Source organism: Myotis daubentonii, chromosome 9 (assembly GCF_963259705.1).
Source record: "Myotis daubentonii chromosome 9, mMyoDau2.1, whole genome shotgun sequence".
NCBI lineage: Eukaryota > Metazoa > Chordata > Mammalia > Chiroptera > Vespertilionidae > Myotis > Myotis daubentonii.
In genome coordinates, this window is record NC_081848.1 from 41,166,143 (window position 1) to 41,181,471 (window position 15,329).

General features: G+C 43.0%; 1 protein-coding gene across 1 annotated transcript in view; it reads right to left on the reverse strand.

The window, feature by feature from the left end:
• Window positions 1-5,257: 5,257 nt before the first annotated feature.
• Window positions 5,258-15,329, reverse strand: part of RNF169 (ring finger protein 169) — a 58,248-nt gene continuing 48,176 nt past the window's right edge. The window contains exons 5-6 of the mRNA XM_059708441.1: window positions 12,351-12,444; window positions 5,258-10,234 (exon numbers count right to left, since the gene is read on the reverse strand). Of these exons, the coding sequence (XP_059564424.1) occupies window positions 9,056-10,234; window positions 12,351-12,444 (1,273 nt within the window). The 3' untranslated portion in view covers window positions 5,258-9,055. The remainder of the gene's footprint in view (window positions 10,235-12,350; window positions 12,445-15,329) is intronic.

The window sequence follows — 15,329 nt, forward strand, 5'->3', positions numbered from 1 at the left end:
GACCCATGGGAGCTAAGGTTCCTTATTCATCCTTTCAGTCTCAGCTCAGGTATGTCCTTGAACTCTCCTTCCAAGCTGAACTGGGCTTTCCTTTTTTTTTTTCTCTTTATTTATTTTTTTACCTAGTATGACCTCACTGAGCACCACACTGCATGGTGCCAAATGATACCTCTGGTGCTAGGCCCAGGGTCTGCATCCAGGAAATACTCAGTAAGATTGAATTGTGGATGAAATGGAAAATAGCTCAGGCTGGCTATCTTAATGGGATTATACACAGCTATGGCAAGACACTGGAAGCCAGTGCTGCACTTGCTCCCACAGGCACTGCCTTGGACTTCCCCGAAAACTACCACGATCAAGAAAACACAGCACTCCTACCTGCCTGCTCTTCTAGGGCAGGGAACCAGACTACCACCCCTTCCCATATAGGGAGCTGCTGCATCTCTGGAGGCTATATGATCACTTACCACTAGGGTCCAACTCTTTTCTATCTCAGGAGTAATCCAGACTTAGTCACATTACCAGGGCTCAGTGTTTAACCTTCTTATATGATGTATCTCATAGGGCAGCTCATGTAACCTTACCCATAACAGCAATGGAGTTTTCAACCTCTATGGGTTCTTCTGGTGTTAAAAACACTCTTTGAGGGAGGATTTTTCACTGAGAAAATTTCAGTTGCCTGGTTTCCTGAGTTTTGTGCTTTTGAAGAGATGGCCTTGTCCTATCCCAGTGAATAAAGCCTCAGACTAGATTTGTCAATGAACCAGCATTCGAGACTAATCAAGAAGGCCTTTGCAGTGGTAGCCACCCTCCCTATTGTCAGGGTCGTCGCTCTCCCCAGCACATCGGATCTATCCTTAGATTCTTCACCCCCCGGGCTGGCTCTCACCCACAGCCCCTCCATAGGCAGACGGGAGACTGGCTGCCACACACTTCTGAGCCTTCTCCAGTCTTCTAATCAGAGCAAAACATGACCAAAACAGAAGAAGTCGTTTCTCCCACCAGTTCTTCAAAATCAGGCCCATCTGTTTTCCAAAGCACTAATCCGAAGTGCCAGTGAGTACCCTGGAGGGTCAACGGTGGCCACAGGAGGGAGAGAACCAATTTAGCTGCAGTTTGTGTCTCACCGTACTTGCTACTTCAGGGTACCTCCCACCCCTGCAGTGGGCGCAGAAGGAAGACTCATCTCTCTAGCCCTGTGAGGCACAGTCCAGGAGGAAAGCCAACCCAGAAAAAGCCATCAGTGGCTTTGGAGTCAGAGGACCCAGCTTCCAGGCTATGTCAGGGCCGGTTCCATCCGTCAATGAGGGCCACCCGGCTATAAGGTAATTAATGAGTGTGGTATGTAGACCATTAGGAGCCAAGAGACAATCAGAGATACTGACCAACTGCATTGTTTCTTGAAAATCATTTTAACGAACCTCTTTGGAAGAGGTTGGGCCAGACGATTTCAAAGGTCCTTCAAGTGCTGGTTTACCATGTATGGCATTGACTCACATATCGGTCCTTCAAATTGGTTTGACAAGTTTAGATGAAACAGGGATATATTTGTTCTCTGTTGGATGAGAAACTGACACCAAGCCAATTTTGATGAGTTCCTGAGCAGTGATTTCAACAGAGGGTGTTTTTAAAAATCAGATGTTCTGGCCTTGGCCAGATGGCTCAGTTGATTGGAGTGTTGTCCTATACACCAAAAGGCTGAAGGTTTGATTCCTGGTCAGAGCACAAAACTTGGGTTACAGGTTGGATCCCTGATCAGGGCACATATGGGAGGCAGCAGATCAATATTTCTTTCTCACATAGATGTTTCTCTCCCTCCCTCCCTTCCTCTCTTTCTAAAATCAGTGAACAAGTACTCTGGTGAGGATTAAAAAAACATATCAGATGTTCTGAGTAAAGCCCTAATGTGCAAGGAAAATGTCATCCTATACATTTGTTCTTTACTTGGGTTCTTTTTTAGTGTGTTCATTAGAAGAATGGTTGAATATCAGAATAACAGTTGTAAATTGGAAGTACCTTAGAACTCAGAAGACATAGTTGTACACTACAGAAGCTCCATCTTACCTAATTTCCCCATAATTCTGAATGCCAAGGCAGACATTCCAACATGGGGCATCTCCCCAAGCAAAAGTAGCATCAAAAATCAGTGTCACCCAGCCAGTGTGGCTCAGTGGTTGAGCGTCAACCTATGAACCAGGAGGTCATGGTTTGATTCCTGGTTATGGCTCAATATCCAGTGTGGAATGTGCAGGAAGCAGCCAATCAATGATTCTCATCACTGATGATTCTATGTCTCGCTCTCCCTTCCTCTCCCAAATCAATAAAAATACAGTATATATATTTTTAAAAATCACACAGTCTGGGCTTAGCCCGGATTTGCCTGAGATTGCTCTCCAGAGATCAGATTTTTGCCTAGAAACAGAATATTTACTTTCATGAGTTTGCTTTACTATCGTCTCCGCTTGTGCTTCTCCTCGAGAAGGTAGACATCCATTGAAGAATGCACTGTGGTATTAAATAAACAGCACATCATCCCATTTGATTCTGTGCCATTTCCTTGTTGGCAGAAGCATCCTTGTCAGGGCATGAACTGTTCTAAGTCCTCTATCTGTCAAAATATTCTTTATGCGTGTGAGAGGTGGCCAGCAGTGGCAGTCCACAAGGATCTAGACCAGGGGTCCTCAAACTTTTTAAACAGGGGGCCAGTTCACTGTCCCTCAGACCGTTGGAGGGCCTGACTATAGTTTAAAAAAAACCTATGAACAGATTCCTATGCACACTGCACATATCTTATTTTGAAGTAAAAAAACAAAATGGGAACAAATACAATATTTGTATTTGCATGTGGCCCGCGGGCTGTAGTTTGAGGACCCCTGATCTAGACCCCTTGTCCAATTCTAACGCACACAGCAGATTGAGTAAAATCAACCCATTTTCTATTTCTAGGTGGGAGGGGGAAAGGCCCTAAGGACAACTGTGTTTGTATAAACACACACACACACACACAGGCATTTATGATAACCACTAGAGGCCTGGTGCATGAAATTTGTGCACTGAGGGGGGGGGGGCCCTCAGCCCAGCCTGTAATGACACAAGTGTTCCATGCTCGGCCTGGCCAGAAGCCCTCCACAGCCAGGTGCGGAACACTTGCCCCGTCACTGGGGCGATGACGCAAGCATTCCCCCGTCCCCTGGCCACTCCGTGCCTGCTGCCCAGAGGCCCTCTGCAGCCAGGGTGGAACGCTTGCCTTGTTGCCACAGCGACAAAGCAAGCATTCCACCAGGCCGCTCACACTGCCCACTCTCAGTGGCCGCGCCCCCCCCCCCCAGGACTGGGGGACTCTGGTGGGGCTGAGCGGACTGGGCGCTGCCATCTTGTGGCTATGGGCACCGCCATCTGTGTGCCTTGTTGCCACAGCGACGAAGCAAGCATTCCACCAGGCCGCTCACACTGCCCACTCTCAGTGGCCGCCCCCCCACAGGACTGGGGGACTCCGGTGGGGCTGAGAGGACTGGGCGCTGCCATCTTGTGGCTATGGGCACCGCCATCTGTGTGATGGAGTGATGGTTAATTTGCATATTACCCTTTTATTAGATAGGGTTATTTTCCTTGCAGTTACCCATTCTCTCCTCAGGACTTGAAGTGTTCTGCTGGAGGCTAAGGGTTCACCCCACCTGCTCCCACTGGTGGCACAGCTTGGAGGATGAACAGGAGAATCTGACTGTTGCCTTCTGTAGCCAGGGCCCAAAAGCTACTTAAGCTGTAACAGCTTGATCTTTGAGGAGTCACTGCCTGTTTTTACCCCTTCTTGAATTAGAGAAAAGGAAGGTGAGCAAGCCTGACCTTACCTTGGCTTTGTTCAACCAGTTCTTGATTTAAGACACCAGAAAAGGTAGAGAGGCAGCCTGCTCCAAGTTTGAGGTTGCCTCCCACATTTACTCACAAGGCATTAAGGAAGCATTTACTCACTCAAAGCGAAGTGTGTAAATATTTTTCTTAGGAAGAAAAAAAATACTGATAATACATAGAACAATGTGCACATACAGTCATGGCACTTTCCTTCATCCAGTTTAATCAACCTCTAAACTGGTGACCTCTGTATATCTTGAAGTATCTTTTTCTGTAGAACAGTCCTCTTAAGAAAGTTACAGTGGATAACACTGATGTATAAGGATACATTTCTGGATCCTCTCTGGAGGAAAATCTATGCAGCAACCCCTTTCCCTAGAATCCCACTGTGCCCCCCACTCCACCTTCCCCTAAGCAGACCTGCTTTCTCTTTGAGTCCCAAGAATTTATAAGCAGCTATACTAGTTCTAAAAACCAGGCCCAAAGACCCCTCTATGGGTTGAAGGAAAAGGCTGGTGAGAGAGATTTAAGTCCCTAAGTTCTTGATTTTTAAAGAAAAATGAAGGACTGGCTGGGTTTTAACCCTTGGTAGTTAAAATGACTGTTCCAATAAACATATCACTTCCCACGGTTCCATATCCACCTTACACTATGGGGATTTTCCCTACCTGGGTATATATTCAGGAGATATAGGTACCTTTTAAATCTAACTTAAAAAATTAGGAAGAAAAACTGTTAAAAAATCCTCCTAAATCATTTGGTTGTCCCCCTCATTATCAAATATTGTGTGTGTGTGTGTGTGTGTGTGTGTGTGTGTGTGTAACTTAAAGGATGATTTATTCAGACCCTAGAAAACTATAATATAAAATAGGACACAGGGTGCTGGACATCAAGTTCCTAATTTCATAAAAAAGAAGAGGGATGGCAAGGGGGAGAGTTTGACTTGGATGATTTCCATGCCTGCCTATTCCAGCTGCATGGTATTTTATGGTTATGCTCCAGCTTCAATTTTTCTTTCCTTCCTCTCCTGCTGGCCCTCCATCTGAAGGAAAAGCCAGGCAAGAAAAAGGAAAGGAATCCCACGTTGCTGCCAGCTCCAGCTGAGCGGTTCTGATTGGGGAAGACGTTAGGAGGTTACTAAGTTGAGATGTGGCCATAGACCAGTGGTTCTCAACCTTCCTAACGCCGCGACCCTTTAATACAGTTCCTCATGTTGTGGTGACCCCCAGTTTCATTGTTACAAATTGAACGTAATTAAAGCATAGTGATTAATCACAAAAACAATATGTCATTATATGTGTTTTCTGGTGGTCTTAGGTGACCCCTGTGAAAGGGCTGTTGGACCCCCAAAGGGGTCGCGACCCACAGGTTGAGAACCGCTGCCATAGATGCTTATGCTAAAAGCAGCTTCTGAAGAGATCTTTATTGTCCTATGATCACTGGAGGATAACATTCATTCTCTTCTGGCAAAATTACTTAGGAAGTGGGAAGCAGTGTTGCAATCACATTCACGAATACTGATGGGAATGTCTGAAATGTTCAAGGCAGCCTGCTTGGTGCCAGACAGTGTCTTGAATGGCACCATCCAAGACCATCTCTACGAAAGAAGGGGCCTTTCATGAGGCCATTAACAAACTCTCCAGCCACATATACATTCAGATGCATTCCATCAGACACGAGCTCCACGAGAGCAGCGGCTGTCCTTCCCATCTTGCATCTCCACGCCCAGCACAAGTGGGCACAAGTTCGAAGCTCAGCCGATGTCATCAAATGGGACAGAAAGGATGGACAGCAGCACAGCCTGCGGTCACAGCTTCACCAGTCAAGCACAGTGGCAGCTTCCGATTTTAGTCAGTTTGTAATCATACAGCAATTCATTAAGCAGCTTTAATCTCTTAAGGGCTTTTTAGGGAAAATGAACAAAAAGCACAGAGAGAAGGCATTCATCACCAGTGCTCTCTCCAGGCAAAAATTTTAAAATTAAATTTACAAAATAAATGAAGCCACTTACAAAAGGTTTTCCTGGGAAGCCTCAGTCAAAAAGAACTAACCTTTTAAAAAGAGGCAATTACATGAAAGGGGCCAAGGGCTGGATACATACTACCCTGATTTGACACCAACCCAACAGGCCCAGATGACTTCTTCCAACAGATACAATCAACAGAGTCAGGGACGTGTTCCCAAGTGTCATTCCCACTCCAAGGAAAAGGGCTAAGAGCCCCCTTCTCAGGGCACCACATTGCTTAGATTTCCCATCAGAATGACCTCCATCCTTCATGACTTCCCCTTTAATAAGAAGAAACAAAGAGTGCATATACACACGAAACAAAGATAGTAGAACATGAGAAATTTGTATGGTGAATCAGATTCCAATGATTTGTGATAAATATGTTTGCTTTGTGAAATAGTGCATCTCTCATTCTAGCTGATAAACCCTCCCCATTATTCTATTTCCCTACCTTGTCTTTCTTTTTCTCCAAAGAATCCATGTCAACAACTCCATATGTGATCAACTTCACAACCAAGCAACAGGAGAGGGGAAATTTTTCAGAAAGAAGAAGTGTTCAGGTTTTAGTTATTAAGTATGGGAAGAACCTTAAAATACAGATAATACCTTAGTGGTTTTTGCCTCCTTCAAAGCCAAGCAGATTAAAAAGTAAGCCTCATCCCTCCCTATCCTAAACTGCTTTGCATATATTTGAAGTACTACTGCTCAGCTGGAAGTATGGGAAACAACAACTGTCAATACCATTGTAGGCACCACAGCAGGGCTAAGGGGGAAAGTCAGTAAGCTGGATCCATAATTTGGAATATTCTCTTACCAACAAGTAGCTTTTCACTCTGCACCTGAAGCTAAAACTTGTTATTACTCTGGGGAAATATTTAAAATATATATATTTTTTCTATTAAAAATATTTATCTTTTTTTCCAAAAACAAAAATCAGTTCCAACTGAAAAGTATTTTTCGAATTATTGGAGATATAGAAAAAAGTGGCAGGTGGAAAAATAAGTCTTTCCTACTGTCAATGAGATTAGCCTCTCAATAATACTAAGATCAAAAAGGAACTAACTGAAATGGCAGTAACTGGTGTTTTCTCTGTGGGCATTTAGTAAGTCACCCTCTCTGTCTTCTGCAGACCAGTGCCAGCTCTTCTATCCTGGGCACCAATGTGCCCTCCAGCAGCCTTTGGAGGGCATATGTTGCTGGTAGGACCTAGAACTGAAGTGGTGTGAATATAAAGTAATGAGACTGATGTGTTTTTTAAACACACATCTGCATGTGTGTACGCACAGAGAACACAGGATACATACATTCAGGTGAGTGATACTCCCCACCAAAGCAGTCACTGAGGAGGTTCCACATATCACAATGATCACCAAAATGCTCACGACATCTCTGGAACTTATCTCTGGGAACTGCTTGTGAGCTGCACACAAAATGGCTCTGGTGACTTTAAAGGTGCACCTCATTTGTGATTCCAAACCTCCTTGTTATCCCACCTTCTCTTCCAGAGGTTTCAATAGCTTCTGACTAGTTTGAAATTTAAAATTTTCTCTCCTAGATCCCTAAAAGATTACAGATTTTCTCAGAGAAGGGAGACAAGACTCCTGAGAAGAAGCAAAATAAGGGGATAGAGTAAATCCCTAGTGACCCTGATCAGTGAGTCATTGTTCTGGATCTTAGCTTCTGCCTGAATAAAAGGAAGAAGTTGGAATATTTAACCATTAAAGTCCCTTCCAGTTCTAACATTTTAGGAGTCTATGTTTCCAGATGTTTCTAGACTTTGAAGACAGTTCCAGACATGTTTTCACCAACATCATTGGAAAAACGATGCAGTATCCTGTTGGGACCACTCAAAGGGGACAACATACATTGGGATATATAAGCTCTGAAAGCTTTGTTAAATGCCAGTCATGTGACTTTATAGTAACAGCTCATACATGCACAGGGAATGCCAGCCCATCTGAGATTCCCTAAAATCACATCTTAATCCCTATTCTCAATGAGCCCAGATGGGCAGAAGCACCAAGCACCACCAGGGATGCAAAAGACACATGGTGTCAGCTGCTAAGGAAAATAAACCCCAAAGGTCCATGGGACTGAATTTACCAGCTGCATCCAGCCAGATACCTTTCCATAGTATGGAGTTTCAGCATTGTTCTTGCCTGACTTCTGGGCAAAGTTTTTGGACTTTAGATCAACATTGCAGATAACCCTTGGCCACGTGGAGAGTAATAAAGATGTCCAACTGTCTTTTATCTCACAGCCTGGAAAAAAGGAGGCTGTAAACTGTGGGGGTGGGACTAATTGCACAGTAAGGTTTATAGTTCCCGTCAACCTCAAGTATCTGCATGTGGATCTTGCAAAATGGGTACGCAATGCCTAGCCAGCTTTCCCCAGGCTCCCCAGCCATGACCTTGGGTCGTAGTCCATGTAACAACCTGTGAGTGTGGAAAATCCATGGGATTTGTTGTCGGGAGACCCAGTGGTCAGTCTGGGATAAGCCACTTAGCTGAGAGAACCTGAACACCTGCACTGCAGTTTCATCATCTAAAAATGGGGTTAGTCCCACTTACACGTTAGGTCTCCTGGTAAGACCAAGTTCAACAATGACTGATTGGTCTGTCAACTATATAGCATTAATCAAATGTTACTTTTTAACAGGGAATGTTAATTAGCTTTTGTAGAAGCATAAACTCACTGGTCTCATTAGGAATATTTACTTGTGGCTAGGGTCGGGAGAAGGGCTAACATGACCTTTCGGAATCTGCCAAAGAACTATACTGTTCCACTTCTTTGAAAAAGATGGAACTTATTTTTATCTGCAAGGCCGATTTGAAAATACACTCTGTTAAAAGAAGTCAGGAGATCTATCGGTTGAGAAGGTATCCCCTCTTTCCGCTACCATTTCTAACTCTGGCCATTGTGCTCCTCAATCTCATTCCAAGTGGGTGCTGCCAGATTTGGAGCGAAGCCCTCAGGCCTGGGCCACCTAGGGGCGGGGTGCTTCTGGCCTGGGTCACAGGGAAGCAGACAAACAGTTCCCTTGGATATAGACTACAAAGGCTCTGGAACCTCTCAGAACCACATCGGGGTGTTTTGCCATGAAGAAAAACCCCAAGTCAGAACACTCTGCTCTTCAGTATAAATGACCAAGCCCAAAACAAAGACCTCTTAAAAGTAGGTAACACTGTTCATGAGGTGCTACTTGGCCCCGGCCATGTTGCTGGACCGTAAGAGATACTGATCCACGCTTCCTTTTCGCCGACTCACAGTCCGTCTCTCATTGTCAAACATGCGCTGCAATTGCAGAGCCAGCTGCCTGTCTTCTTCCTCTTGCTGCAACTTCTGCTCCATCTCTCGCAGAACTGGGTCTGCTGGAGCCAGACCCAACTCACCACTGCTCTGTCGCCGTTTCTTAAGGGACCCATTTTGTTCCAAGTGCTTGGTCTTACAGTGTCTTTTCCGGCCCCGACGCAAGGCAGGAAGTGGTTCCTCACCTAGGTTGTCTGCCAGGACACCATTGGGCAGATCAAAATGATTCACTGTCTGCAGCTGTTTCTTTGTTTTGAGGACCCCACCTGAAACAGTGTTTTTGGGCAGCAGTGAATTAATCGCCGAGGTTTTCATGGCTGTGCTTATACAAGTTTTGTCTAACTTGGCATCTGCGGTTGACCCTGACCCTTCAAACTTTTCTCTCAAAGACCCACTGGCTCCCGCTCTGAATTCTGAAGAACAGCAGGTTTCCAGTGGGATCTCAGTGCTCCTTTTACTGTCACTGCCCTGTTGTGCTTTTGTTTGGCTACCAGAGGGGAAATAATCCGGGTCAGCGGGGGTGGGTCCAATACACTCAGAGAGCACATGCCCCCTGGACAGTCTTGTATTTAAAGCCAGACGCGGCCTCTCCTTGCTAGAATGGATAACTTCAGAAACGAGCATGCCGTCCCCTGTTTCTGGAGCCAAGGAGGTGAGGGTGGCTTTCGAAAGGGTTTTTTTGATCTGCCGCTCCTGGAAGATCTGCTCCCACTTTTTGAGGATCCGTGGACTGGCCTCATAAGAAGTCTGCTTCTGTAGGCTTCTGTTTAGGTTGCGGGGTGTTGATTTGATGATGAGGGGGCTCAGCACACGGCCATCGGGGAGTCTCTTGGGAGGCGTACATGGTGAGCAGACGATGGGCTTGAAATGGTTGAGCTCTTCGGAGATGCTGTCATTGCTCTCAGGGCTGATGGAGCGCTCGGGCTTATGCAGGGAGGCCAAGGATGAGAGGGAGCTGAAGGGCAGACGCTTTTCAATGGTCAGGTCAGGGGCGGAGAGGCAGCGGTTGTTCTGAGTGGACAAGAGGACACCGATGATGGGGTTGGAGGTTGGGGTTATAGTTGTGACCTGAAAGAGGTTAAAAAGATTATACATACATATATATACATGTGTGTTTTTCTTCATAATTCCTTCATAATGGTAGAGAGATAGGGAGGGAAAGGATAAGAAAAGGGATAAAGAGTGATATAAGCCTAAGAAAAGGGGAAAATCCCTAACCTAGGATGTACAACATTTTCAGAAATTCCTACAAACTTGAAACAATACAATTAAAAATCTATAGGGAAATTCAACGCACTTCCCATTAAAATACCAACGGCATACTTCACAGATCTAGAACGAAATCTCCAAAAATTCATCTGGAATAAAAAAAGACCCCGAATAGCTGCAGCAATCCTGAAAAAGAACAAAGTAGGTGGGATCTCAATACCAGATATCAAGCTGTATTACAAAGCCACTGTTCTCAAAACTGCCTGGTACTGGCACAAGAACAGTCATATAGATCAATGGAATAGAATAGAGAGCCCAGAAATCAGCCCGAACCAATATGCTCAATTAATATTTTGACAAAGGAGGCAAGAACATACAATGGAGCCAAGATAGTCTCTTCAATAAATGGTGTTGGGAAAATTGGACAGATATATGCAAGAAAATGAAACTAGACCACCAACTCACACCATACACAAAAATAAACTCAAAATGGATAAAGGACTTAAATGTATGACAGGAAACCATAAAAATTCTAGAAGAATCCAAAGGCAACAAAATCTCAGACATATGCCGAAGCAATTTCTTCACTGATATAGCTCCTAGGGCACTTGAAACTAAAGAGAAAATGAACAAATGGTACTACATCAAAGTAAAAAGCTTCTGCACAGCAAAAGAAACCATCAACAAAACAACGAGAAAACCCACTGTGTGGGAAAACATATTTGCCAATGTCATATCTGATAAGGGCCTAATCTCCAAAATTTATAGGGAACTCATACAACTTAACAAAAGGAAGATAAACAATCCAATCAAAAAATGGGCAAAGGACCTAAATAGACACCTTTCAAAAGAGGACATTCAGAAAGCCAAGAGACATATGAAAACATGCTCAAAGTCACTAATCATCCGAGAGATGCAAATCAAAATAACAATGAGGTACCATCTCACACCTGTCAGACTGGCTATCATCAACAAATCAACAAACGACAAGTGCTGGAGAGGATGTGGAGAAAAAGGAACACCTGTGCACTGCTGGTGGGAATGCAGACTGGTGCAGCCACTATGGAAGATAGTATGGAGTTTCCTCAAAAAACTGAAAATGGAACTCCCATTTGACCCTGTGATCCCACTTCTAGGAATATATCCCAAGAAACCAGAAACACCAATCAGAAAGGATATATGCACTCCTATGTTCATAGCAGCACAATTCACCATAGCTAAGATCTGGAAACAGCCTAAGTGCCCATCAGTAGATGAATGGATTAGAAAACTGTGGTACATCTACACGATGGAATACTATGCTGCTGTAAAAAGGAAGGAACTCTTACCATTTGCAACAGCATGGATGGAATTGGAGAGCATTGTGCTAAGTGAAATAAGCCAGTCAATGAAGGAAAAATACCACATGATCTCACTCATTCATGGATAATAGAGACCATTATAAACTTTTGAACAATAATAGATACAGAGGCAGAGCTGCCTCAAACAGATTGTCAAACTGCAGCGGGAAGGCCGGAGAGGGTTGGGGGGCAGGAGGGAGGGGGGTAAGAGACCAACCAAAGGACTTGTATGCATGCATATAAGCATAACCAATGGACATAAGACACTGGGGGATAGGGGAGGCTAGGGGACTGTCAAGGGCGGGGGGGGAAAAAAAGGACACATATGTAATACCCTTTGTAATACTTTAAGCAATAAAAAAAATAAAAAATAAAAAAAATAAAAATAAATAAAATAAAAATCTATAGGAAAAAAAGTCATCTAGAACTTCTAAAAATGTTCGTCTGTCAACCCTCATGCCAACCATCTGGCTACCAATTCAAACTGTCTTCCCATCATAGCTATTTATAAAGTTCCCCAACATAACCAGTCTGCCCAGGACCCTTGTGCCTCTTCTCATGGAATGGTTTCTTTCCTGGCCATGGACAGTCGGTAGCAGACGGACTGGATGCCAGGGCCTGTGTCTGAGGTGTACCTTGGCTTTGCTGGTTGGGGCTGCTCGGAGTCTGCTCCTCGTTCTGTTCTGAGCAGTGTCACTGCAGCTCTGACTCCTTTCTACCTTTAGGTTCCTAAAAAAGAATAAATAAAAGACAAATAGTCAGGCGTAGCCCATAATACTGGCTAAGGGGAAAAAAAAATGAAAATCTCTTCTGTCTTTTCAAAGCCACCCACCAAGAAAGACAATTCCTTTTGGCAACTGCAATGGGAAATGAGTTAATTTAGTAACAAAACACATTCAAAGAACAAATCCTGTCAAAAGAAGAAGAGTTCTCCAGAGAGGACATTTGGTTTAAGCTTTTCTTTCCAAACTAGAACTGCTTCAATAACACAAGACTAATGGCTGTTTTGCTCATGCTTTGAGAGAGACAGGGCTACTTCACCTTCCTTAATAGAGTGGACACACTGTTCAATCACCTTTGCAAACAATAGATTTCCCCCCTTCAAATGTCTCCACAAACAATCTAAATCAGCCATGAAACAAACATTTAAGTACCTACAAATATGTAAGTACCTACAAAATTCCATTCACTGATGAGCATTATCTGGGCAGTGAAAACACAGAGAAGAATAAGTTATCGTCTAAGTCTTCAAGGAATCAGAGTCCAGTGAGGTATACAAATAAACAGTTCAATACCATACAGTGAAATGGTACAACAAAAAAGTGTGCCTAAAAGACAGACTAGCATAAAAGAGGGGGTTATTAGTTACTTGGGATGGAGTGAGAGCAGGGCTGGAAAAGCCAAAAGTCAAGATGGACACACAGTCATGCAGATTATTCCAAACAGAAATTATTTCCTTAAATAGTTTTACTTAGCTTTGGAATGGAACACATCATATCTACTTTTTTTGTAGCAAACGACTTACTTTTAAAGTTTTACTATGTCAGAGAAAATTTATAAAGGTGTTAATGAGGTATATTTTCAGGGCACCTCTCCTCTTCCTACATCTCTAGCAAAGGCCTGTCCTACCTATGACTTCCATCCCAGCATTTCTGTGTTATTCCTCCCATTCAAAACTTCTCATCCTATGTCTCATGCCCACATCACCTTGCTAGATGTTCAATCTGATGAACAAATCTATGCTATGTTGTCAACAGGAGAAAGTGGTGGCCAACCTGCATTACATGTCTGCACTTCAAGAAAATTCAACAATGAACCTAAACAATGTGAGAGTTGTACCTTCTAGTGTGAGATTTATTTTGGAACAGGTAGCAAACTTCAACATCCCCCTAAAAGGCAGCTTAGAAGTCAGCTTGGTGTGTATTTTACCTAGACCAATACTGAAATCCATTTGTACTCCCAGAACGTACACAAACTGTCAGTCTTGTAAGCCACCCAGAAGTAAATTGGATTGCAGATTAAAATGTCGCAGTGAATACCATGTACTTTGGGTCAGGGGGAATGGAATGGATACAGAGCTGAAAAAGACAGCATTATTATTTCAAATATATGACTTGTTTGGCATGATTTCATTGGAGAAAGAAGTAGACACTTAAACATTAATCAACCTAAGAAAGAACTTGGTAACTTTCAATAGTCAGAGCAGTTCAGTGACAGCCCTAGGAGGTACTGAGCTCTGTGTCATTAGGTGTTCAAACTGAGGCTACACCTATACTTTAAGGTCCAAACATTCCATAATTAAGAATTAGCTTAATATATTTTTAAAAAGTGTTTATAAATCCATTTCATCAGCAGTAACAGAGTCAAATTTAAAGACACTGACTACATGCCCAAGTTATCAGAGGTACAAATGACAAGTACCTGGTGGTAAGGAGAACCTCCTTATATACACACTAAATGCGATTTGTGGTAAAAATAATAAAAAGGCCCAGGAAGGAAAGCTACATTTGCATCACTCAAGCACACAGAAAGACACCCAAAGCAGTTTCTGATCATTTAAAATCTTTTGGGTAAGCCTCAGTATAACTGAAATTGTCATTGCTTCTTCCATTCATTTGGTCAGCAGACTTTACTGAGCGCCAACTCTGTGCAAAGCACTAGAAACGGACTGACAAAAAGGTAACCTTGACCAGCAAGCGCGTCCAGTCACTGAAGTCCACCGCACCAGAGAATGACAGCACTATAGGAAAGCAGTATTTATATACTGCTAAACTCTCTAAAGTTATCTTCTAAGAGTTTTATAGTTTTAGCTCTTACATTTAGGTGTCTGGTCCAATTTGACTTAATTTTTATGTATGGTGTGAGGTTGGGGTCTTCTGTAACTTTATTCTTTGGCATGTGGATATCCAGCTTGTCCCAGTACCATATGTGAACAGACTATTCTTTCCCCTGTCAAGTGGTCTTGGCACCCTTATTGAAAACCAGCTGACCACAGATGAATGAGTTTATTTCAGGACTCTCAATTCTATTCCAAAGATTGATATCTCTACCCTTATTTCAGTACTACACTCCTTCAATGGCTGTAGCTTTGCAGTAAGTTTTGAAGTTAGAAAAGTGTGAGTCTCCACTTCTGTTCTTTTTCAAGATTGTTTTGGCTATTTGAGATCCTTTATAATTCCATATGTGAATTTTAGTATCAGCTTTTCATTTCTGCAAAAAAAGGAGATTGGCATTTTAATAGGTATTGCAATGAACCTGTGAAACCAGTCGGGAAATACTGGCATCATAATATTAAGTCTTCTAATCCATAAGCACAGTGGTGTTTCCTTTTATCTAGGTCCTCTTTAATTTCTTTCAACAGTGTTTTGTAGTTTCCAGTGTCAAGTTTTACACCTTTAGGGTTAAACTTATTCATAACTATTCTATTCTTGTTGATGCTATTGTAAATGGAATTGCTTTCCTAATTATATTTTCAGATTGTTCACTATTAGTGAATAGAAATTCAACTGATTTTTGTATCCTGCAACTTTGCTAGTTTATTAGTTCTAATAGTTTTTCATGAATTCTTTAGGATTTCCTATGAATAACATCAGGTCACTTGTAAATAGAGTAAT